General features: G+C 42.1%; 1 protein-coding gene across 1 annotated transcript in view; it reads left to right on the top strand.

The window, feature by feature from the left end:
* Window positions 1-24,226, top strand: part of LOC115108554 (carboxyl-terminal PDZ ligand of neuronal nitric oxide synthase protein-like) — a 177,951-nt gene extending 153,725 nt beyond the window's left edge. The window contains exons 10-12 of the mRNA XM_029633047.2: window positions 1,135-1,329; window positions 16,094-16,439; window positions 17,392-24,226. Coding sequence (XP_029488907.1) covers window positions 1,135-1,329; window positions 16,094-16,439; window positions 17,392-18,031 — 1,181 coding nt within the window. The 3' untranslated portion in view covers window positions 18,032-24,226. The remainder of the gene's footprint in view (window positions 1-1,134; window positions 1,330-16,093; window positions 16,440-17,391) is intronic.
* Window positions 24,227-25,981: the final 1,755 nt, after the last annotated feature.

The raw sequence follows: 25,981 nt of genomic DNA, 5'->3' as shown, positions 1-25,981 counted from the left end.
ATTTAGAACTCCGGAACAAGAATACATACCATACGAATCTTAACAACGCGGATGGATGGGCCAATGACACGAACGTCTAGCAACACATAGGTTGCATCACATACAACTTTAGCATTTGAGCAAATTAGCAACTTTTCAATTACTTACTACTTTTTGCTACTTTCTAACTACTTAGCATGTTAGCTAACACTTTGGCCTAACCTTAACCCTTTTAGCTAACCCTAACTGTAACCCTTTAACCTAACTCCTAAACTTAACCCTAACCTAAACCCTAATCCCTAGCCTAGCTAACATTAGCCAGCTAGCTATCCTTAGCAACCTAGCCACTTACCTAGAATTCGTAACATATCATACATTTTAGAAATTCATAACACATTGTACGTTTGCAAATTCGTAATAAAAAATATGAATTGTAATTCATAATATATCAGACGAAATGGGTAATGGACATCCACAAATTAATACATACCATATGAAACATAACATATAACACAGATAGGTGGGTGTATAACACAAATGTGTAGCAACCCACAGGTTCACGATTTCGAATCTTATCATGGACAACTTTAGCATTTTAGCTAATTAGCAACTTTTCAACTACATACCACTTTTTTCTACTTTGTAACTACTTAGCATGTTAGCTATCCCCTTTTCCTAACCTTAACCCTTTTAGCTAACCCTTCCCCTAACTCTAACCTTAACTCTTTAACCTAACTCCTAGACTTAACCCTAACCTAAACCCTTACCCTTAGCTTAGCTAACTTTAGCCACCTAACTAGAATTCGTAACATATCATACTTTTTGAAAATTCGAACATTAGCAATTTCTTAACATATAATACGATGTGAAATGCATAACATATCATAGGAAATGGGTGATGTACATTACAAAGTAATACATACCATACTAAATGTAACATATCATACTAAATGGAGTGCTCGTTTTTACATACAGAATAATACTAAATGCTCTGAGACCAGGTTGCCCAATCTGCTCATACATCCAGGAGTAGATGAGAATGAGGCTCCTGTTAGCATTAGCCATGTAAAACAGATTAATGTAAACTCAATGTGTGGAAGGATGCTTATCTTTAATGACATTTTTATTTTCTCTTTCCCTCCTTCACTCCTTCAGTGGGTTCCCAGGATAGTCTGTTGGAGATCACTTTCCGTTCCACCGTCCCCCCAGTTTTGTGTGACCCTACGACCCCGCGACCCCAGGACCATGTCAACCTCACCCTGCCAGCGCTGGGCATCAACATGGGCATGGGCCAGGATGGGACGGCCGCCCCACTCTCCTCCTCCTCCCTGCCCCTAGGCAACCACCTAGGTAGGGATCAGTGTCTCCTCAAGCTAGAATGTTTCCGCTTCCTGCCCGGACCCCCAACACCTGAACCTCGCCCTCCTACTCCTCCGCAGCGGAGGGGTCAGAATGGGGTCAAAGGTCAGGACGGGTCAGGTTTGGTGATGTCATCAACCCGCGACGAGGTGCTTGGCAGTCTGGAGCTGCTGAGGTTCCGGGAGTCTGGCATTGCGTCTGAGTATGAGTCCAACACTGACGATAGTGATGATAGTGATGAGAGGGATGAGAGAGAAGAGAGGGAGGAGAGAGAGGAGAGGGATATCATATACAGCTGGGGGTCTGATGAGGAGACCCTCCGTCTACTAAATGTGCTTAACAGACAGGGACCACCAGACTGCCTGGGGGATGAGATAGCAGTGTAGCACGACAACACACACATTCACACATGCACACACTCATAAACACACACCAGCACATACCACCCTGCTCGACCCAGATTGACACACACACACACCCCCACCAGGTGAAAACATCTGAACAGCCATAATAACCTGACCCCCACTGCTCCTCTCCCTCTGCTCACAGACATTTTTGCCAGAATTATCGGAACAGATTCCTTTACTGCACCTCTGTGTGTGTACCCCAGTCTACAGGCTATGACTCAAACTGTCTGTCTACACAGTGTAATGGTATAGGCACTGTGCAGGCCCTAAAACATGGGTGTCAAAGTCATTCCATGGAGGGCCGAGTGTGTACTGGTTTATTATTTCCTTTCTATTTGTGTTCAATTTAGACCTAGACAACCAGGTGATGGGAGTTCCTAACTAATTAGTGACCTTATTGATCAATCAATTACAAGGGAGGAGCGAACACCTTCAGACACTCGGCCCTCCATGGAACGAGTTTGACACGTGTCCTAAAGTGTACAGGACTTTTGGTGTCTGTTACAGAGGGAGCCTCTTCTCCCTCTCCACAATTCGTAAGCAAAGACTATTTTTAGTAAGATTATGATGATATCTGTATCTGAACATGACATTTTCTACATGGTCATTGTGATGGTCTATAATATCTATTATGTTGGTTGAGAACGTATTATTCCAGCTCTTTTTGTTTCTGAATAACCCATTTTTTGGAATCATATGTGGACTGTTCCCCTTTAAGACCTTGGTTTATTCAGACCTCTAGGAATGTAATTCATTTATAGGACTTTGTGTCGTATCAGTGGCTAGAAAGCCCGCCAGAACTGTTCCCCTTTAAGATCTTGTGCACTAACAGTGACTAAGAGCACCTGCCAAATGTTCTTCCTATTAAACCCTATTCACCGCATGGTCATAGGACAACACTGTGTGTGGGTAGTATAGAGGTTACAGAAGTAATCATATACAGTAAAAGGCCCAAAGCAGGTCAAGTCAGTTTACATCAGTCAGTTATCCTCAGCTCATCTCTTGCATCAGATTCAGTAGAGTAGAGAGCAGAGAATTGAAGTTTACAGTTATTTAAAATAATTCAACCTTTGATCAAACTTTGATCTCTGAAGTCTCTGTTCTCCTGTATGTATAACCCACCTGACCCAGAGTGTGGTGTGTGCGTGTGTGTGTGTGCGTTCATGTGTGTGAATAGTTATACCACCTCCAATCAACCCCTTTTGTGATCTCCTTGAGTGGATTAGCGAGGAAGGTTTCTAGGTTGTACTCATCCAGTAGTTAGTTGGTGAAGCATGGTGATGGTCTCAGAAGGCCTCCAGGTCTAGAGGCTAGGGTCCAGCTGTTCACCTTCCTCAATCTCTAGTGTCCTCAGTCACCCACACAACAGCCTCTGGCCTCTCCCTCACCTCTCTTCCTCTCTCCTCTCCAGTCACCCATACACAACCCTCTGGGATAAACACTCCCCATGTATACTATTTTTGTCCTCCTCCTTTCCTCTCTTCCTATCCTCTTATCCACACCAGCTCCCCTCTCCTATCTTCTCCTTTCCTTTCCTTTCCTTTCTGCTCATCTCCTTTCCTCATCTCCTGTCTCCTTTCCTATCCTCTCATCTCCTTTCCTCTCCCCTCATCTCTTCTCGCCTCTCCTTTGCTCTCCTCTCCTGCTGAAGGACGTGTTGATGATTAATAGGAGCGTTTGGCTCCAGACCTGAATCAATGATCCCCAGTCTTGAACCTAGTCACACCCCAACACTTAATCTACCAATAAAGACTCATCACTCACCCTGACTAACACACAAAGGCACACACAGACCACACACATCACTGGAGTTGATAATGATTATTTGTTTAATATTTAGACAGATGCTCTTCTAAAGTTGTACATACACTGTGTAAAATGCCACACACACTCACACGCCCTATCAAACACACACACACACACACACACACAGCTCTGCCACTGTGGAAAGTCTTGCAAAGTCAGTCGGTTAGAAAAGTTTGTGTGACTCTTAATATATTGACAGTTCTGCTGACTACCTACCCCTCTGACATATGATGGTTTCTCCTAGTGACAGCAGAGATAACAGGGTCCTGGGAAACGTCACATGATGCTGCAGGGGTGGTGGCAGATCTCAGAGGTCACAGTGACACCGAGCGGACTTTGAAATGTTCAGACCTGTCTCTCTGTCCATGCGCACCCAGCCAACATAACAGCACCACAGTCATCAACGTCACTGTCATTGTCACACCCAGTGGCCTAGTGGCAATGTTAATTAAAGCCACACTCCCAGAGTGGATCACCCAGGGAGAATGGGAAAGCTGCTGTGGAATTGACCAGACAGCACACACACGCATGCACATAGACCCACATAGACACTCACACACACACAGCTGTGCGGTTTTATTGGCAGGCAGATGGGGTGTCCATCCCATCTGTCCTAACTGTGTGTAGGATTTTAGAGACACTAACTTGTTATTTCTGGAATGATGAAAGAGATTCCATCTTAATTAAATTCAAAGGGACATTATTAGCATGGAAAACAAATGTTTACATTGCCACTCTCTCTCACACACACACACACACTATGTGGCAGCATTGAAGACCTTCCAGAGAAGCGTAGCAGAGGTAACAGGCTGAGGCTGTCACTGCAGCCTCAAAAGAAACAAGAACCCACGCGGAGAGAAAGATGAGGGAGTGAGAGAGAGATGAGACTAACAGGATTTTGTTCTTCAGTTCTGATATTTTGCTGCTGTTGGTGTTTACTGTTTACAGAGGAGATGTTTACCATGTTCTTCTGAGCTCCCTGCGTCTTCTCACATCATAATTGAAATCCAGTGAAAATATCAGTGCATGCTTTATCCCAACCATTTTGTCTACATATAAAGAGGTTATCTGGTGGGTCTGTTTGTGTGGGGTTTGTGTTTACTTGTGCTTGTTTACGCACATGCGTGTGTGTGAGCCTACGCATGAAAACAAAAAGCTATTCACCTTTATCTGTGGTGATAGGGTACATAAGCCGTCCTCCCTCGTCAGCTCAAAGACTAGGGTCTGAAAGCAGTGCAGCCTTTCATTGTTGGAAGGGGTTCGATTCCAGGCTGTATCACAACCGGGCGTGATTCGGTGTCCCATAGGGTGGTGCACAATTGGCCCAGCGTCATCCGGGTTAGGGTTTGGCCAGCGTAGGCCGTCAGGGTAGGCCGTCATTGTAATTAAGAATTTGTTCTTAACTGACTTGCCTAGTTAAATAAAGGTTCAAAAAAAGCTCCCTCCACAGATTTTCTATGGGATTAAGGTCTGGAGACTGGCTAGGCCACTCCAGGACCTTAATGTGCTTCTTCTTGAGCCACTCCTTTGTTGCCTTGGCCGTGTATTTTGGGTCATTGTCATGCTGGAATACCCATCCGCGACCCATTTTCAATGCCCTGGCTGAAGGAAGGAGGTTCTCACCCAAGATTTGACGGTACATGGCCCCGTCCATCGTCCCTTTGATGCGGTGAAGTTGTCCTGTCCCCTTAGCAGAAAAACACACCCAAAGCATGTTTCCACCTCCGTGTTTGACGGTGGGGATGGTGTTATTGGGGTCATAGGCAGCATTCCTCCTCCTCCAAACACGGCGAGTTGAGTTGTTGCCAAAAGCTCAATTTTGGTCTCTTCTGACCACAACACTTTCACCCAGTTGTCCTCTGAATCATTCAGATGTTCATTGGCAAACTTCAGATGGGCATGTATATGTGCTTTCTTGAGCACGGGGACCTTGCGGGCGCTGCAGGATTTCAGTCCTTCACGGCGTAGTGTGTAACCAATTGTTTTTTTGGTGACTATGGTTCAAGCTGCCTTGAGATCATTGACAAGATCCTCCCGTGTAGTTCTGGGCTGATTCCTCACCGTTCTCATGACCATTGCAACTCCACAAGGTGAGATCTTGCATGGAGCCCCGGGCCGAGGGAGATTGACAGTTCTTTTGTATTTCTTCCATTTGCGAATAATCGCACCAAATGTTGTCACCTTCTCACCAAGCTGCTTGGCGATGGTCTTGTAGCCCATTCCAGCCTTGTGAAGGTCTACAATCTTGTCCCTGACATCCTTGGAGAGCTCTTTGGTCTTGGCCACGTTGGAGAGTTTGGAATCTCATTGATTGATTGCTTCTGTGGACAGGTGTCTTTTATACAGGTAACAAACTGAGATTAGGAGCACTGCCTTTACGAGTGTGCTCCTAATCTCAGCTCGTTACCTGTATAAAAGACACCTGGGAGCCAGAAATCTTTCTGATTAAGGGGGGGTCAAGTACTTATTTCCCTCAATAAAATGCAAATCAATTTATAACATTTTTAACGTGCGTTTTTCTGGATTTTTTGTTTTTATTCTGTGTCTCACTATTCAAATAAACCTACCATTAAAATGATAGACTGATCATGTCTTTGTCAGTGGGCAAACGTGAAATATCAGCAGGGGATAAAAAATGTCCCTTATATGTAATGTCCCTTACTGTATATGTATATGTATTGCCATGGGGTAGAGAGAAATATTATAGCTAATCTCATGCTATTCTACACATTTTGCCATAAAACTGAGATTATTATATATTTTTTCCTGTAGTTCTAAACATTTTTGTCATGCTTATGACGTGTTTGAATGCTATCTGTGTAGGGGGGGGCCCGACCTCCAGTGGGCTGTGGGGATTTGTGGAATATCAGTGGAGTTGCTGTAGCAGGGTTTCAGGAGAGTTTCTTTGTTGAGAGTGTTGCTGTAACAGGGTTCGAGGAGAGTTTCTTTGTTGAGAGTGTAGCTGTAATAGGGTTTGAGGAGAGTTTCTTTGTTGAGAGTGTTGCTGTAACAGGGTTTGAGGAGAGTTTCTTTGTTGAGAGTGTAGCTGTAATAGGGTTTGAGGAGAGTTTCTTTGTTGAGAGTGTTGCTGTAACAGGGTTCGAGGAGAGTTTCTTTGTTGAGAGTGTGTTGCTGTAATAGGGTTCGAGGAGAGTTTCTTTGTTGAGAGTGTGTTGCTGTAACAGGGTTTGAGGAGAGTTTCTTTGTTGAGAGTGTTGCTGTAATAGGGTTCGAGGAGAGTTTCTTTGTTGAGAGTGTGTTGCTGTAACAGGGTTTGAGGAGAGTTTCTTTGTTGAGAGTGTGTTGCTGTAATAGGGTTCAGGGAGAGTTTCTTTGTTGAGAGTGTTGCTGTAACAGGGTTTGAGGAGAGTTTATTTGTTGAGAGTGTTGCTGTAACAGGGTTTGAGGAGAGTTTCTTTGTTGAGAGTGTTTCTGTAACAGGGTTTGAGGAGAGTTTATTTGTTGAGAGTGTAGCTGTAATAGGGTTCGAGGAGAGTTTCTTTGTTGAGAGTGTGCTGCTGTAACAGGGTTTGAGGAGAGTTTATTTGTTGAGAGTGTTGCTGTAACAGGGTTTGAGGAGAGTTTCTTTGTTGAGAGTGTGTTGCTGTAACAGGGTTTGAGGAGAGTTTCTTTGTTGAGAGTGTTGCTGTAACAGGGTTCGAGGAGAGTTTCTTTGTTGAGAGTGTGTTGCTGTAACAGGGTTCAGGGAGAGTTTCTTTGTTGAGAGTGTTGCTGTAACAGGGTTTGAGGAGAGTTTATTTGTTGAGAGTGTGTTGCTGTAACAGGGTTTGAGGAGAGTTTCTTTGTTGAGAGTGTTGCTGTAACAGGGTTCGAGGAGAGTTTCTTTGTTGAGAGTGTGTTGCTGTAACAGGGTTCAGGGAGAGTTTCTTTGTTGAGAGTGTTGCTGTAACAGGGTTTGAGGAGAGTTTATTTGTTGAGAGTGTTGCTGTAACAGGGTATGAGGAGAGTTTCTTTGTTGAGTGTGTTGCTGTAATAGGGTTTGAGGAGAGTTTCTTTGTTGAGAGTGTTGCTGTAACAGGGTTTGAGGAGAGTTTCTTTGTTGAGAGTGTGTTGCTGTAATAGGGTTTGAGGAGAGTTTATGTGTTGAGAGTGTTGCTGTAACAGGGTTTGAGGAGAGTTTCTTTGTTGAGAGTGTTGCTGTAACAGGGTATGAGGAGAGTTTCTTTGTTGAGAGTGTTGCTGTAACAGGGTTCAGGGAGAGTTTCTTTGTTGAGAGTGTTGCTGTAACAGGGTTCGAGGAGAGTTTCTTTGTTGAGAGTGTTGCTGTAACAGGGTTCGAGGAGAGTTTCTTTGTTGAGAGTATTGCTGTAACAGGGTTCAGGGAGAGTTTCTTTGTTGAGAGTGTTGCTGTAACAGGGTTCGAGGAGAGTTTCTTTGTTGAGAGTGTGTTGCTGTAACAGGGTTTGAGGAGAGTTTCTTTGTTGAGAGTGTAGCTGTAATAGGGTTTGAGGAGAGTTTCTTTGTTGAGAGTGTTGCTGTAATAGGGTTCGAGGAGAGTTTCTTTGTTGAGAGTGTTGCTGTAACAGGGTTCGAGGAGAGTTTCTTTGTTGAGAGTGTGTTGCTGTAATAGGGTTCGAGGAGAGTTTCTTTGTTGAGAGTGTGTTGCTGTAACAGGGTTTGAGGAGAGTTTCTTTGTTGAGAGTGTTGCTGTAATAGGGTTCGAGGAGAGTTTCTTTGTTGAGAGTGTGTTGCTGTAACAGGGTTTGAGGAGAGTTTCTTTGTTGAGAGTGTGTTGCTGTAATCGGGTTCAGGGAGAGTTTCTTTGTTGAGAGTGTTGCTGTAACAGGGTTTGAGGAGAGTTTATTTGTTGAGAGTGTTGCTGTAACAGGGTTTGAGGAGAGTTTCTTTGTTGAGAGTGTTGCTGTAACAGGGTTTGAGGAGAGTTTATTTGTTGAGAGTGTAGCTGTAATAGGGTTCGAGGAGAGTTTCTTTGTTGAGAGTGTGTTGCTGTAACAGGGTTTGAGGAGAGTTTATTTGTTGAGAGTGTTGCTGTAACAGGGTTTGAGGAGAGTTTCTTTGTTGAGAGTGTGTTGCTGTAACAGGGTTTGAGGAGAGTTTCTTTGTTGAGAGTGTTGCTGTAACAGGGTTCGAGGAGAGTTTCTTTGTTGAGAGTGTGTTGCTGTAACAGGGTTCAGGGAGAGTTTCTTTGTTGAGAGTGTTGCTGTAACAGGGTTTGAGGAGAGTTTATTTGTTGAGAGTGTTGCTGTAACAGGGTATGAGGAGAGTTTCTTTGTTGAGAGTGTGTTGCTGTAATAGGGTTTGAGGAGAGTTTATTTGTTGAGAGTGTTGCTGTAACAGGGTTTGAGGAGAGTTTCTTTGTTGAGAGTGTGTTGCTGTAATAGGGTTTGAGGAGAGTTTATGTGTTGAGAGTGTTGCTGTAACAGGGTTTGAGGAGAGTTTCTTTGTTGAGAGTGTTGCTGTAACAGGGTATGGGGAGAGTTTCTTTGTTGAGAGTGTTGCTGTAACAGGGTTCAGGGAGAGTTTCTTTGTTGAGAGTGTTGCTGTAACAGGGTTCAGGGAGAGTTTCTTTGTTGAGAGTGTTGCTGTAACAGGGTTCGAGGAGAGTTTCTTTGTTGAGAGTGTTGCTGTAACAGGGTTTGAGGAGAGTTTCTTTGTTGAGAGTGTGTTGCTGTAACAGGGTTCGAGGAGAGTTTCTTTGTTGAGAGTGTGTTGCTGTAACAGGGTTTGATATGTTCATTCACATCTGGAGGTTAGAATATTAATTATTGTTCCTGAGGTTTTTCTGCTGTTGTTTGGGTGCAGACATGTCCATAAATGGGGGGGGGTGTCATGATCTGGGAACCACTGATTCTACTCGCTCCTGTCATCTCCAACACATTCTAGTTGATCTCTGCTAACCACAACAGTATGTATTGGATGTTATTGGTGAACTTGTGAAGGACTCTATTGATCAGACCTTTGAGTTAACCTCAGTTAACCTCAGTCTAATATTTAAAATGGCTGTGCAAGTAGGAATCAATGAGATGCAATACAACACACATACATCCAGACACACGGAGAGACAGCCTATCGACTGAGCTAAACAGACCATTGATGAAATGTTATGGCCGCTTAATTCTGAAACTGAAAGAGAGAATGGGATAGAGAGACAGAGGCCGAGAGAGAGGGTTGGGGAGGGAGAAAGACAGGGGGGGGGGGGGTGTAACACACACAGTAACACACTGGCTCTTCATTGAGAAGCACTTGGGGGGGAACTCATAATCCCATCGGCCGCTGTAGCTGTAGGTCTAACTTTATACCTCTGACCTCCCTGTCCAAACCACAAGAGACAGGAAGCAGGACAGTGTACAACTCAACAGGAGGTTACAGAATGAGCAGACCCCCTCGTATCCCTCTAGCTCTATAGTGTACAGCACTTAAATTATTCATCCCCAACACCCACTAATTTCAATTATTCATATTAAAAAACGAGGGTGTGTGAATTATAGATGTTTGGCCTACAATAGCTGTGCTCTGGGTGTGCATAGTGTGTGGCTGGGCTACTGTACTGTGGGTCAGGGGAACAGGAAGTCTAGCTCTCTGGGTCATGTCTGGCTCCAAAGTTAGACATAACTTATCTAAAATAATTAGCCTGTTCTATTTGAAGTGCTTCATTTTCATCTCCGGTTAGTGCACAGTGCAGACACTACTTTACTTTGGAACAGTCAATTAAATTAATTCATCGCCACAAATGAGCGTGTTAAATTTAATTTACTACCCAGCATTCAGTCTCGTTCAGTGACTTAAAGGGACAGTTTGACATTTTGGCAAGAGTCAGATGAACTCATGAATACCATGTTTGTCTCTGCATGCAGTTTGAAGGTAGTTTCTGGAGCCATTGGTTTACTAGTGTTAGCGCATGACTGGAAGTCTAGGGGAGCAGCTGCTAGCTACTCCTGTAGACAGCAACTACACTACATGATCAAAAGTAACATTTCTGCGGGGACTTGCTTCCATTCAACCACAAGAGCATTAGTGAGGCCTGCCACTGATGTTGGGCGATTAGGCCTGGCTCACAGTCTGCGTTCCAATTCATCCTAAAGGTGTTTAATGGCTTTGAGGTTGGGGCTCTGCAGGCAAGTCAAGTTCTTCCACACGATCTTGACAAACCATTTCTATATGGACCTCGCTTTGTGCACGGGGTATTGTCATGCTGAAACAGGAAAGGGCCTTCCCAAACTGTTGGCACAAAGTTGTAAGCACAGAATGGTCCAGAATGTAATTGTATGCTGTAGCGTTAAGCTTTCCCTTCACTGGAACTAAGGGGCTTAGCCCGAACCATGAAAAACAGCTACAGACCATTATTCCTCGTCCGACAAACTTTACGGTTGGCACTATGCATTGGGGCAGGTAGCGTTCTCCTGGCATCTGCCAAACCCAGATTAATCTGTCAGACTGCCAGATGGTGAAGCATGATTCATCACTCCAGAAAACACTCCAGAGTCCAATGGTGGCGAGGTTTACAGCACTCCAGCCGGCGCATGGTGATCTTAGGATTTTGTGCAGTTGCTCAGCCATGAAAACCCATTTCATGAAGCTCTCGACGAACAGTTATTGTGTTGACGTTGCTTCCAGTGGCAGTTTAGAACTCGGTAGTGAGTTTTGCAACTGAGGACAGACTCGGTGCTTCAGCACTCGGCGGTCCCGTTCTGTGAGCTTTTGTTGCCTACCACTTTGCGGCTGAGCCGTTGTTGCTCCTAGACATTTCGACTTAATAATAAAAGCACACTCCTCCACTCAGCCCTGTGGTACGTTGTTTCCTACTCTCCTTCACTCAGCCCTGTGGTACGTTGTCTCCTACTCTCCTCCAGTCAGCCCTGTGGTACGTTGTCTCCTACTCTCCTTCACTCAGCCCTGTGGTACGTTGTTTCCTACTCTCCTTCACTCAGCCCTGTGGTATGTTGTCTCCTACTCTCCTCCAGTCAGCCCTGTGGTACGTTGTTTCCTACTCTCCTTCACTCAGCCCTGTGGTACGTTGTCTCCTACTCTCCTCTAGTCAGCCCTGTGGTACGATGTCTCCTACTCTCCTTCACTCAGCCATGTGGTACGTTGTCTCCTACTCTCCTCCACTCAGCCCTGTGGTACGTTGTCTCCTACTCTCCTTCACTCAGCCCTGTGGTACGTTGTCTCCTACTCTCCTTCACTCAGCCCTGTGGTACGTTGTCTCCTACTCTCTTTCACTCAGCCCTGTGGTACGTTGTCTCCTACTCTCCTCCACTCAGCCCTGTGGTACGTTGTCTCCTACTCTCCTCCACTCAGCCCTGTGGTACGTTGTAGAGGTTCGACCAATTATGATTTTCAATGCCGATACCGAGGACCAAAAAAAGCCGATACCGATTAATTCCCGATTTTTATATATGTATATTTGTAATAATGACAATTACAACAATACTGAATGAACAATGAACACTTTTATTTTAACTTAATATAATACATAAATAAAATCTATTTAGTCTCAAATAAATAATTAATCATGCTCAATTTGGTTTAAATAGTGCAAAAACACAGTGTTGGAGAAGAAAGTAAAAGTGCAATATGTGCCATGTAAAAAAGCTAACGTTTAAGTTCCTTGCTCAGAACATATGAAAGCTGGTGGTTCAATATTCCCAGTTCTTCAATATACCCAGTTAAGAAGTTTTAGGTTGTAGTTATTATAGGAATTATGACGCATCAACTATTTCTATCTATACCATTTGTATTTCATATATGTTTGACTATTGGATGTTCTAACAGGCACTTTAGTATTGCCAGCCTAATCTCAGGAGTTGATAGGCTTGAAGTCATAAACAGCTCTGTGTTTCAAGCATTGCTAAGAGCTGCTGGCAAACGCAGTAAAGTTTGAATGAATGCTTACGAGCCTGTTGCTGCCTACCACCGCTCTGTCAGACTGCTCTATCAAATATCAAATCATAGACTTAATTATAATATAATAAACACAGAAATACGAGCCTTTGGTCATTAATATGGTCAAATACGAAAACTATCATTTCGAAAACAAAACGTTTATTCTTTCAGTGAAATACGGAACCGTTCTGTATTTTATCGAACGAGTGGCAACCCTAAGTCTAAATATTTCTGTTACATTGCACATCCTTCAATGTTATGTCATAATTATGTAAAGTTCTGGCAAATTAATTCGCAACGGCCCAAACTGTTGCATATACCCTGACTCTGCTTACACTGAACGCAAGAGAAGTGACACAATTTCCCTACTTAATATTGCCTGCTAACATGAATTTCTTTTAACTAAATATGCAGATCCCAAAAAATATAATTCTGTGTATTAATTTTAAGAAAGACATTGATGTTTATGATTAGGGACATTCGTGCAACGATTGTGCTTTTTTCGCGCTTTTATAGGCTGTGATTCGATGATAAATTAACAGGCACCTCATTGATTATATGCAACGCAGGACAAGCTAGTTAACCTAGTAATATCACCAACCATGTGTAGTTAACTAGTGATTATGTGAAGATTGATTGTTTTTTATAAGATAAGTTTAATGGTAGCTAGCTACTTACCATGGCTCCTTGCTGCACTCGCATAACAGGTGATCAGCCTGTGATTGTCTCCTACTCTCCTTCTTTCTCAACTGTGATAACATCTCTGTGAGGAAGGCTGCTGTTGTCTGACTAACAGCCCAAGTCTCACCACTGTGTGTGTGTGTGTGTGTGTGTGTGTGTGTGTGTGTGTGTGTGTGTGTGTGTGTGTGTAGTCACTGTGACAGAAGTGGGTTACTCACAGCTGAGAACAAAGTCTAAAGTTTTTCTTCAGATGAAGAGTAAAGTTGAGTCCATAAAGAAACAGCAGCCTATAAGACTGATATAAGGCTCTGACTGACTCTGTAGAAGTTGTTATCGTCATGGACATTCTCTCTAAGGGTATATGTTAGTAATACAGACAATTATGTGACAGGAGATAAAACTTTTAATAACACTTGAGATAAAACTTTAAATTATAAATAAACCAATTGGAACGTTACATTGCATTCCAGTATCTCCCAACAAGACTGGACCTTATGATTCTAAGTTCCAAAGTTGTGGCTAAACTTTGTTTCCTATTCCTGTGACTAAGGCTTCATTGGGCTGTGGGAGCATCTCAATAGTGTGACCTTTCTCCCTCTGTTCTGTTAACCTGGGTCTTTTTTCTCTGGTACAAAACATTTCATTCCATCAGGTCCTTCGCTGGCCTGTTGTATAAAGAGAAACCCAGTATACTGTACTGTATATGTGTGGGAGTGAAAATGCACTTACCCTGCATCTCATTCTGTCCCTGACCTTGCTTTTGCTCAATAAACGTCTCCTTTCTTACTTTCTCTCTTTCCGTACTCCTCTACTTAAATTGCTGTGCCACACTGTACCGTACTATCATAACAGTTGATTGCCTTTCTAGAATTCTGTCTCTTTCATTTAATTGTCTTTTTTTTTCATTTAATTATCTTTCTTTTATGTTTTCTGTACTTCATTCCTATATGTTTATTCTCCTCTTGTAACGATGTATGCTGAGAGTCGGGAAGCAAGTTCATGGAGTGAATACATTTCATAAATAAATGAACAAAACAAGAAACACGAACAGCGCACCAACATGAAACAGGAACAATGACGACTGGGGAAGAAACCAAAGGGAGTGACATATAAAGGGCAGGTAATCAAGGAGGTGATGGAGTTCAGGTGATTGTAACGCTGGTGACAGAAAAAAAAAATGTATATATATATATATTCCCCCCAGATTCACCCCAGTAGTACATACCCCTCAGGAGGGAGGGGGGTTGAGAGCAAGAGAGGGAAAATAAGAGAGAGGGGGGAAACAAGAGAGAGAGAGGGAGATAGAGACAGGAGAGGGACACCAGCATGTATTATAGTACAGGGCCAGTCTCAGCCTCGGGTGTAGACAAACAAGCTCCAGCGTCTTAACACGGGGAGTTAATGTGTAATGGAGCTGACTATGTTTGTGCTATTTATTATCATGCCCACCCATACTTAAAACACTATCCTCATTCTATCATTATGCAGCCTTCTGATAGGGATTGTAGCTAAGAAAAGTGTGGGAACTGCTTTTCTAGCATAAAGAGTGGCTGAGAGCTGTCACAAACACACGTGCACAGACACACAGAGATAAACAGATTGATTTTCTGTTAAATATCATTTTTGCCGAAGTGATGCCGAAACGTTGGTAAATACCATTAAATTGCTGGGAGATTATATGTAGTGTGCAACTGTTTTATTTTGATAGTTTATAGTTTATTCGCCGTTAGTCAGCACCTCCACACAAACTATTTTCTGGGTGTGCGCCAGCTCATGTTTTTTTTTTTTTATCAAATATAATTTTTCTAACAGCACTTCTCTTTAGTCAGGCTACAGAGCATCCATCCCCCTGGCAAGCCTCTAACAGTGAAAGGAGATATCAGTGTTTGTGTGAATAACCACCTGGATGTCTGCTCTCCCTCTCTCTTCCTCTTTCAAACATCCTTCGTTCACTGCTGATTCATATTAGCTCACTCTCCAAAGACACACTAATATATTCTAAGATCTCTGGAGCTGCCAGTGTCTTTGAAATCATCTGAATTGCAGCCGCAACACAAAGTGAAGTCAAGGGCACCTGTGATGTACTGTCTCACTGCTTTCACTGTTTCTTTCCATATATCTGTCGAGAGATGAGATGTGGTGTTTAGAGTTACAATCCAACCCGGTTTTTAGCCGTAAAGTCCCTATTTGTCCCTATGATGAGCCCGTCAGGGCTCCTGAGCGATTGTCTGATCAGCGAAAAAGAATCAGGCAGTAAATTGTGTTCCATTGGAATGTGCTCAGTATTCTGAACTCTACATTTTCTCTAGCATATGTACTGGAGGTTATTAGAAAGCACTCTGCATAAGACCATCTGCTACATGATTTAACTTAGAACTTAAAATGTATTTATATAACACTTTGTACGCAATGTTTGGAACCCGCTTTACAAATACACGTTTTATTCATTCTAAGCACTTGTTGTGTCTTACTAATGCCTTCTGAGAAATTATTTTCTCCACGAGGTAAGGAAATCTATTATTGTACTGTGGACCGACAACAACCCGCTTCTTTGTGCATTTACCCATCCTGTAATGCATTGTGGTCCCTTTTTCTGCTTCATTGTGATTGGTGGATGTGGATATGTGCATGTGTCATGCCCCTTGCTTGCATCCTGACTTGTTGATGGTTGTGTAATGTGTTGCATCCATATGGAGTGGTTGTAACACTGTGCCTTGTGGCACCCCATTTGCTCATTCTAATACTAAGCCATACTTAAACATGTTTTTGATTTTGCAACATTCTGCAATGTAGCATAAAAGATGCAGTAAGTATTGGAATGTCAGGAGTGTTCTTTTGCTCCAGGTCATGAGATTTAATGTTGTCTATACATTCCATTTATATCTGTTCCATTCCATTGGTGCCTGTAATGTTCTATGTATCTGAAACCTTGCATTTAACTAGAAATGCCTCACTTTTATCTTACACGATCCCTCTCCCTCCCTCTCTCCCTCCAGTTGACCAGAGTATGTTTGAGAACTCCAACGCCTCCAGAGCTCCAGGCCAGGGGCTCCAGGCCTCCAGGTTGACTCAGGCCTCGGCCCGTCGCTCCCTGGTCACTGCTAACCCTGCCCTGGGTAGCAGCCCTGCCGAGGCCCCCTCCTCCACCGCTGTCGCTGGAGGTCAGCAGAGGCTGAAGAACGCCCTGAACCTGGGAAAGGTGGTGGGGGCAAAGGTCAATGACCTGCTGCGGAGGAAGGAGCCCAGTCTTCTAGGAGACATCGGGGTCACAGAGGTCAACAAGAACGTAGGAGCAGTCTGGAGCAATATGGAGGAGATGACCCTGGGGACTACTGCCAATAGGTAAGGAGGGATACACACATTACACATTACACACAGACACTTTTAGACACTGTGCTCTGGAGAATCACTCCAATATTGGTTTTATTCTGAGTCAAACTGTAGCTAGTTATTTCAAAAAGCAACTTTTCACTCCATATTAAAATCATAACCACGGAGTCTAAGATGTTTAAATGATTCATCAGAGTAAGAGGATGGTTAGTTAGATTGAAGACAGAGATTAAACCATACACATACACACACACACACACACACGCAGCCTTGGGTCTCCCTCTGTCTAAAGAGACAGAATGAGCTGTTTGTCTACATACTGTAGCTGTTCATTGATCTGTCTGTCTCTTGACTGAACTCGCTGCCGAACTCACATCCTCATCATATAATTGGTAAAACCGTGATGTGTGTTTGGACACTGATGTGTTGAGAAATATGGATTGTGTGTGTGTGTGTGTGTGTGTGTGTGTGTGTGTGTGTGTGTGTGTGTGTGTGTGTGTGTGTGTGTGTGTGTGTGTGTGTGTGTCAGCGACAGTGAGTGGTAAGTCACGTACAGACAGACTAGTCATAAATGACTGGTATTCTTTGCAGTGACTTCTTATTACTATGGAAATGATAAGTCATCACCATGGCAATATGCTCATTTATGGGGGACAGATAGAGAAATATTCCACTGATAATATAAACACACAGTCAACAAACACACACAATCTCACAGCATGAGAGAGAGAGAGAGAAAGAGAGAGAGAGAGAGAGGGAGAGGGAGAGAGAGAGAGGCAAGTAAGGAGGTGACGGGGAGGGATTGAACAAATGAGTCATTAATTTCAGGTTCAGGCAACGTATTAGGCTTTGTTCATAGCTAAACTGCTAAAACGGATGTATGTGCATCTTCTCTCTCCCCTGTCTACTAAACAGACACAGAAACACACAAAGATTGACACAGTTCTCTTCTCTATCCCTCCAGTCATACCTCTCTGGACTCCTTCCCTCGTCTGGACCCCCCTCCCCCCGGTAAGAAGCGTCTTCCTCGCGCCCTGAAGACCACCCAGGACATGATGATCTCATCTGACCCTGTCGTCACCACTCCCCCTGAGACCCCTGATCACTCCCTCTCCTCCCCTGACAAAAACCCCCCCATTAGCAAGGAGCATACCCCACCCCAGGGAGAGAGGGATGGAGAGAATGATGGAGGGAGAGACGGATTCACCGGACTGACTGGCTCTCTGGACAGCGAGAGGAAAGAGGAGGATGAGGTGGTGGAGATGGAGAGAAATGGAAGTAGTAAGATGGATGGAGTGGAAGGGGATGAGACGGAAGAGAGGAGAGAGCCAGAGAAGACCCAGATTCAGCTCCAGCTCTCTGTCCCAGACCTCATCCATAAGGACCACCCGGACCCCCACAGGTCGAAGACGTCTGAGCCCAGGCAGAAGGCACCGGGAGTGGACACGAGGCTGGCCTCCACCCCTCTGAAGGCTCCATACAGGATCAGTCTGAGTGTGAGTGAGGATGGGCTGATGGAGAATGGCTCCCTCTGTATGAGAGGATCAGCAGTTACAGACACAGAGGAGCTTGAACAACACCCCGACCTGCTCTCCTTTGAGTAGAGACACACATAAACACACACACACCACATACATACAAACATACACACATACATGGATACATACACACAGACAGTGATGTGGTGAGGACTTGGCAGAGGGAGAGAAGACAGAAATTGTGTGTGCGAGAAAATAAGAGGGAGAGAGGATGTTTTTGACTAGACCCTAGACTTGGGTTAGGGCACAGGGATATAGATTGTGATGTTGTGTGTTTGTATGTGAGTGGGAGTTGGATATAGTGGTAGAGAATTGTATTAAGGAAGGGTATGTGTGAGAGAGGTAGAGAGAACAAGACAGACCGGGAAAGAGTATCTATTTTAGCATCATGAAGGGACAGACCACAGTGGCTTAGAATCTTTTCAAGAGAACCAAAACCTCCTGGTCTGCCAAACATTGTTTTATAACCTTGTTTTAAGTCATGTTTTATAGTGTTAATCTTGGAAGATAATGCTGAAGGAAGATTTATACCCAAGGATTCTAGATATCTAGATTTCAAATAAATAATTTGGAATGTCATAGTACCCTTTCATGCTGAGACAGAATGTATTTTTTATGATCTTTTATAATTGTTGCCCCTCAGAAAATGTCAAACCGTCAGCGCTAAATATGAAAACAAAAGTGAACATAACCAGTAACATAACACAGTTTTGCGGGGCCACCTCGCAAGGTCTTGCGTGGATTACGGGGGTGTCCGATACGCCAGTGAACACGACATAAACACTGATTAATATGATTCAACACCACAAGCTCTTTCTCTGTTTTTATACGCCCACTGCTGTGTTCCTCATTCTCACCCTTCAAGTGGAGACATGTATTGTGGGAGACGTGCGATTGGGTTTGTTTCACCTGTGTATGTGTCTGGTTTATGTTTGTTGATCGACGGTCATTGTTTTAGTAGTGCCACTCACAGTCCTGTTGTTTTATTTCCTTTTTATGTGTCATCTTTATTTTGTCATTTGATTTGAAGTAATGGTCATTCTGCAACAAAAAAAGTTGTAAAAAAATATATCACAAACACACACACAGGACACATAGTAGGACAGAATGAGGGGAATGTAAGGCAGGTCTCTCCCAGAGAAAATAGGCTTTGTCTGGGGCTGCTATTCTCGCTTACAGGCTCCTCACCACTGTACTCATCTACCCCTTCTCTTCCCCTCTCATCCACTCCTTCCTGAGATGAACAAACAGATATAATCCACTATCACAGCCCTTTTATGTTCCTAGCACAGATTGAGATTAATGAGACTTTAACCAGTGTTTCACAAAACTGACCGTAGATCAGTGTGTCAGGGGAACTACTACTCTAATAGACAATGCTTAGTTATCCTGGGTGGGGTGTATGTGGATCTGTGCTTCCATCAGTCAGCACACAGAATATTAGTCTGGACCCAGTATTTCTGGAATGTAGTAGCCAGACACTGAGACTGGAGAGAGAGAGAGAGAGAGAGAGAGACAGAGGGGGGGGGGGGTGGACTGCAGGCGACAACATGAAGATTGATACCATTGGGAGTATTTACATCCAGATTGTTCTTAGCCTATTGTATCAACCGAGTGTTTTCCAAACCGTGGGTCATGGGACCTGGCTGAAAACGTCTGTGACTAAAAACATGGATTTCTGTGATTGGATGTTGGAAAGGCTATATGTATGTCAATGTGTTATTAGATACTCTGTTTGATAAGGCAACCTAATCATGATGTAAACTAAAGCAATAATTGATATATTTTAAATGAATCAATCATTGTTTGTAGAGTGTAGACGGGTGTTGGCGTTATATTGTTATTTCTAAATGAGAACACTAAAGAGGACCGTTGCTTATAGAGCTACATTTTACAGCATCAACACATGTATCAATACTATGCTGACCACTTAAGTTATATCAGAACTTGAAATGTGAAGGAAAATACTGTACATTTGTGGAAATATTTTTACTACACCTTTATAACGTCTCTGTATATGAAAATCGTTTCACATCTTATTAAGAAATGAATGAAAGTGATTTATTTTGAAATAGAATTTAGTCATAAATCTCGTAGAAAATGTTTCTATTTAGCTAGTTGTAAAGATATTTGATTGAAATGGAATGATATCACATACTGTGCATTTGATTTGTTATGATTGATTTATTCATAATTGTAGTTATTGTTTTAAGTTTTGTATTCTACAAGATGGTCAATATAATTTCACTACTCCGCTGTTGAATGAAGGAAAGCTATAATGAGCAACAATGATGTGGATGTGTGTGACTGTAAGAGAGAGAGAGAAGCTTTGTGGTGTATTTTGAGAGATATGGACAGTTCTGATGAAGACCTTTCACTGGAACAGTTTTTCTATTCATTATTTGTAATACATTTGGGTCACCATGTCTTACAACAAATCTGTGATTTAAATGGTTGTTTTTGATTTATTTAGATTTTATTGTTTTATGATTCTCTGTTTTTTTAACATTGGGGAAATAGTTACTCTTGCTACTGGAAAATATAAAGTTAAAAAAATGAAAAATGACTCCTTGTGCCTGTAACTTATGGACGAAACGGAGAGAACTTAGCGCTCTTCTCTCTTTTCAGAAGCTTTCCTGTCTATTTTGGGCCATACAGATGTAGGATCTTCATTTGATCACTTTTCTTATTGCTGGAAAATGTTGCTGCATGGCAGGAAATACAAACTTGTAATGTTTTCGAGGTTTATAAATGCTTCTAACATTTGTAATTTACACTTTAAAATGTCAGCCTTGATTTGCCCTAACAAAAAATATAGCAACCCCTACAAAAAATGTTCATTAAAGATGCACTATGCAGAAATCGCTTCACCATTTCCTGGTTGCAAAATTCAAATTTCAGTTTATGTGACAAAACAAGTGTCACGCCCTGACCTTAAAGAGACGTTTTATTTCTCTATTTGGTTAGGTCAGGGTGTGATCTGGGGTGGGCATTCTATGTTGTCTATTTCTTTGTTTTTGGCCGAGTATGGTTCCCAATCAGAGGCAGCTGTCTATCGTTGTCTCTGATTGGGAATCATACTTAGGCAGCCCTTTTTCCCACTTTCTGTTGTGGGACCTTTTTTTTGTTAGTTGCTGTGTGAGCGCTACATTACTTTACGTGTCGTTTATCTTCTTGTTTTTTTGTTGGTGTTCATTTAATACATTTAAAATGTACGCCTACCACGCTGCACCTTGGTCTCATTCGAACGACGGACGTAACAACAAGCAAGTACAGTGTAGAGAATTATTGTACCATTTTCAATAACCAAAAATAGATTATTTTCCGCTGTTTGAAGCTGGTCTAGCAAAATGAAAGTAAAAGTCTTAAAAAAACTCAACTTAAGAATGGGAAGCATAGAAATAACGCATATTGAACAGATCTACCACTTCCTAGATTGCTTTCAATGAGAATGACAGATCTATAACTCACATTTCTATGTGAATTTGGTATGGTACCCCAAAACAATATTGCAACTGTAATTATAATCCACATAATATTTCACATTTCCTGTTGCTGCAAGAATATTTTCCTGCTGTAGCAAACTGGCTCAGATTAAGATCCTACATCTGTCTCCTATTGTATTAGTTCTTACCCTCACACATAACCATGGCAACTTGTGTCACATTCAAAAGTGCCACTGTGACAGCCTGTTCTGCTGAATTTAGGACCCTGGAAAGTTTAGATATAAACTTTATATATACAAATATTTATATTTATTTATATAAACAAATATAATTCGATTTTTCTTTGCAATCACCCATGTTTATGATTCCCTTCATGCAAAATGACGATTAAGAGCAGAGGCAGAAATTACATGGCAAATGTGATCGACTGGCTCGAGTCGGTCTTATGTTTTTACATTGGATAAAAGTAAAGACAGAGCTAGGAAATGGTATATCTTACACTACAGTTGAGGAGCAGTGGGAAAGTAATTCTGCTTTGAAAGTTGATAAACTTGTAACCTCACGTTTGAGAAAATGGCCCTTGAATGTTTTGGTTAACCTATTGGAGAGCCCTTCAGCATCGTTCATATCCTCATTGTTGTTATGAAAAAGTATAAACAGAAAAATACAGGCTGCATGACATCAGCCAAAATAGCATAACTAGTCTATTTTAACACCAATTAACCCACCTGTTTAAACATGAATTCAGTATATGTCAATCTAGCAAACCAGGGAACTAAAAGCAACTTTCTAAATAATGTTTTGGTTTGTTTATTAGCTTGTTCGCTAGCTAGCTAATGTTAAGTTAGCTGGCTAGCCAGTTCAGGTAATGACCATATCATAAAGATGACAACGTCTTCGCTTTAGCTAATTTTTCTTCATTATTACAGGAAAATAAACTCACGACAATATCATTATTTCCAAGTTAATAGCGAGTCAATTACAAAAAATTGCTTACGATTGTGAGTGTGAGGAAATAAAAGCAGCACTCTACCAGAGCATTTTAGAACTTGGATACGTTATAGCCTAATTTGACTTTTGTGCAGGTCATGTTCTTCACTTTACCATCTCTGGTAAATATATACTATATCAAATAAAAGTTTATTTGTCACATGCACAGGATACAGAAGGTGTTGTGAAATGGGTAATTGGATTGTAAAAGTATTTTGTTTATACATCTAGCTAGCTAGCTAAACAATGAACTATAATTCCAACTCATAACGTTACTACCCTGCATGAATCTGCAAGTAGCTAACCAACCAGGTTCAATGTTAGCTAGCTAACAATAGGCTATAACTAGCAATGCAAATGGCTCTGAGATACTAATAATATTACCACACAGATAATACACGTAACGTTAACTAGCGAGCCAGCCAGCTAACGTTAGCTAGCTAGCTAACAGTATGCTTTAACTTGAAATTAAAATGACTTTCTGATCAAATCTGAAAATGTAACTAACTAGACTATCTTACCCGTATACATGGATGGACTCTTCTCCCTCTCTGTCACTGATGCCATGGTTGCCCTTAGTTTGAAGATGTAATCAAGAGACCGGTGTTTTACACAACAGCCTTCTGTGTATTCTGTTTTTGACTCCCTCTGCATATTTACAATCAAACGGCTGAATTTTCTCCATATCCTTAGCTATCATATTCTAATTCCATCGGGCATTCCACTGATTTCAAAACTCAGTCCTCCGGAAAGTGGAGAGCAACACTTTTGCAATTCTACTATGTGATATCTTTCAAAAAAGCAGCATTAGAAATGATTGCCTACACATACTGACCAGCTCATGTTATAGACAGAAGTGTGCTACCTGGTAGACCAATCCAAACTCATCTCTTGGCATGTCCAGCCCATCCATTATCTCATTATCTCAGCCAATCATGGCTAAACCAACTAGGTTCATAATTGAACAATTGTATTCATATTTAAGATGGCATATAAATGTATTATTAAGGCACGTGAAAGTTGACATGTTCCTGAAGGCATTTATGCCAAAAAAACACATTTTGTTAAAAAAAAGGTTACGTTGAAATGCGTCTTCTGTGAAGTAGTGATGCACGACATCACCTAGTTTCCTGAAATGAGTCACAAATACTTTGTTCAAATGTTAAGATTGTTTTCAAGGGAGCAGTCATTTGTCTTTGTCTTTTTATGGCTCTGTCTTTTTAATGCATTTTGCTAGAGGAGATTTTTTGGGCTAAAAAATACATTCCATTCACACACACCATGGTTCCCACATATTGCAAACTGTGGCTTATTTTCTTGTATACCCTTTCTATGCTGTACAGTTTGGCACATGTTTCTTGTATGCGGAGGAACTGGTGAAAGCTATACTACCAAATCTAATCAGGACCCTGGCTTGAACCTAATATCTATCTCCTGTCCCTGTTCTCTGAAAGTTCTTCTATGGAGAAGCAAAATAAAGAGGCTACAATAAATTATGTATATTTGTCACGCCCTGGCCATAGAGAGGTTTTTATTCTCTATTTTGGTTAGGCCAGGGTGTGACTAGGGTGGGCATTCTATGTTCATTTTCTATGTTTTGGATTTCTTTGTTGTTTGGCCGTGTGGTTCTGAATCAGAGGCAGCTGTCTATCGTTGTCTCTGATTGAGAACCATACTTAGGTAGCCTTTTCCCACCTGAGTTTTGTGGGTAGTTGCTTTCTGTTTTTGTGTCTGCACCAGACAGAACTGTTTTGGTTGTTCTCTTTGTTGTTTTGTTAATTAGTGTTCAGTTCCATTAATAAAAGGATGAACACGTACCACGCTGCGCCTTGGTCCTCACCTTCTTCCACCAACAGCCGTTACAATATTGTCAGACCTCATTTGATGTCCATGAATTTGCATACATCCTCTCTTGCACAAAGTGTCATAAATGGCATTTGTGTCATTTTTCTATTGCCTTCAAATGCTGCATACAGTGCCTTGCGAAAGTATTCGGCCCCCTTGAACTTTGCAACCTTTTGCCACATTTCAGGCTTCAAACATAAAGATATAAAACTGTATTTTTTTGTGAAGAATCAACAACAAGTGGGACACAATCATGAAGTGGAATGACATTTATTGGATATTTCAAACTTTTTTAACAAATCAAAAACTGAAAAATTGGGCGTGCAAAATTATTCAGCCCCTTTACTTTCAGTGCAGCAAACTCTCTCCAGAAGTTCAGTGAGGATCTCTGAATGATCCAATGTTGACCTAAATGACTAATGATGATAAATACAATCCACCTGTGTGTAATCAAGTCTCCGTATAAATGCACCTGCACTGTGATAGTCTCAGAGGTCCGTTAAAAGCGCAGAGAGCATCATGAAGAACAAGGAACACACCAGGCAGGTCCGAGATACTGTTGTGAAGAAGTTTAAAGCCGGATTTGGATACAAAAAGATTTCCCAAGCTTTAAACATCCCAAGGAGCACTGTGCAAGCGATAATATTGAAATGGAAGGAGTATCAGACCACTGCAAATCTACCAAGACCTGGCCGTCCCTCTAAACTTTCAGCTCATACAAGGAGAAGACTGATCAGAGATGCAGCCAAGAGGCCCATGATCACTCTGGATGACCTGCAGAGATCTACAGCTGAGGTGGGACACTCTGTCCATAGGACACCAATCAGTCGTATATTGCACAAATCTGGCCTTTATGGAAGAGTGGCAAGAAGAAAGACATTTCTTAAAGATATCCATAAAAAGTGTTGTTTAAAGTTTGCCACAAGCCACCTGGGAGACACACGAAACATGTGGAAGAAGGTGCTCTGGTCAGATGAAACCAAAATTGAACTTTTTGGCAACAATGCAAAACGTTATGTTTGGCGTAAAAGCAACACAGCTCATCACCCTGAACACACCATCCCCACTGTCAAACATGGTGGTGGCAGCATCATGGTTTGGGCCTGCTTTTCTTCAGCAGGGACAGGGAAGATGGTTAAAATTGATGGGAAGATGGATGGAGCCAAATACAAGACCATTCTGGAAGAAAACCTGATGGAGTCTGCAAAAGACCTGAGACTGGGACGGAGATTTGTCTTCCAACAAGACAACGATCCAAAACATAAAGCAAAATCTACAATGGAATGGTTCAAAAATAAACATATCCAGGTGTTAGAATGGCCAAGTCAAAGTCCAGACCTGAATCCAATCGGGAATCTGTGGAAAGAACTGAAAACTGCTGTTCACAAATGCTCTCCATCCAACCTCACTGAGCTCGAGCTGTTTTGCAAGGAGGAATGGGAAAAAAATGTCAGTCTCTCGATGTGCAAAACTGATAGAGACATACCCCAAGCGACTTACAGCTGTAATCGCAGCAAAAGGTGGCGCTACAAAGTATTAACTTAAGGGGGCTGAATAATTTTGCACGCCCAATTTTTCAGTTTTTGATTTGTTAAAAAAGTTTGAAATATCCAATAAATGTAGTTCCACTTCATGATTGTGTCCCACTTGTTGTTGATTCTTCACAAAAAAATACAGTTTTATATCTTTATGTTTGAAGCCTGAAATGTGGCAAAAGGTCGCAAAGTTCAAGGGG

The sequence above is a fragment of the Oncorhynchus nerka genome, linkage group LG24, assembly GCF_034236695.1.
Source record: "Oncorhynchus nerka isolate Pitt River linkage group LG24, Oner_Uvic_2.0, whole genome shotgun sequence".
NCBI classification, from domain to species: domain Eukaryota; kingdom Metazoa; phylum Chordata; class Actinopteri; order Salmoniformes; family Salmonidae; genus Oncorhynchus; species Oncorhynchus nerka.
Note: the sequence above shows the minus strand (reverse complement) of the source record. Positions and strands in the feature narration are given on the sequence as shown.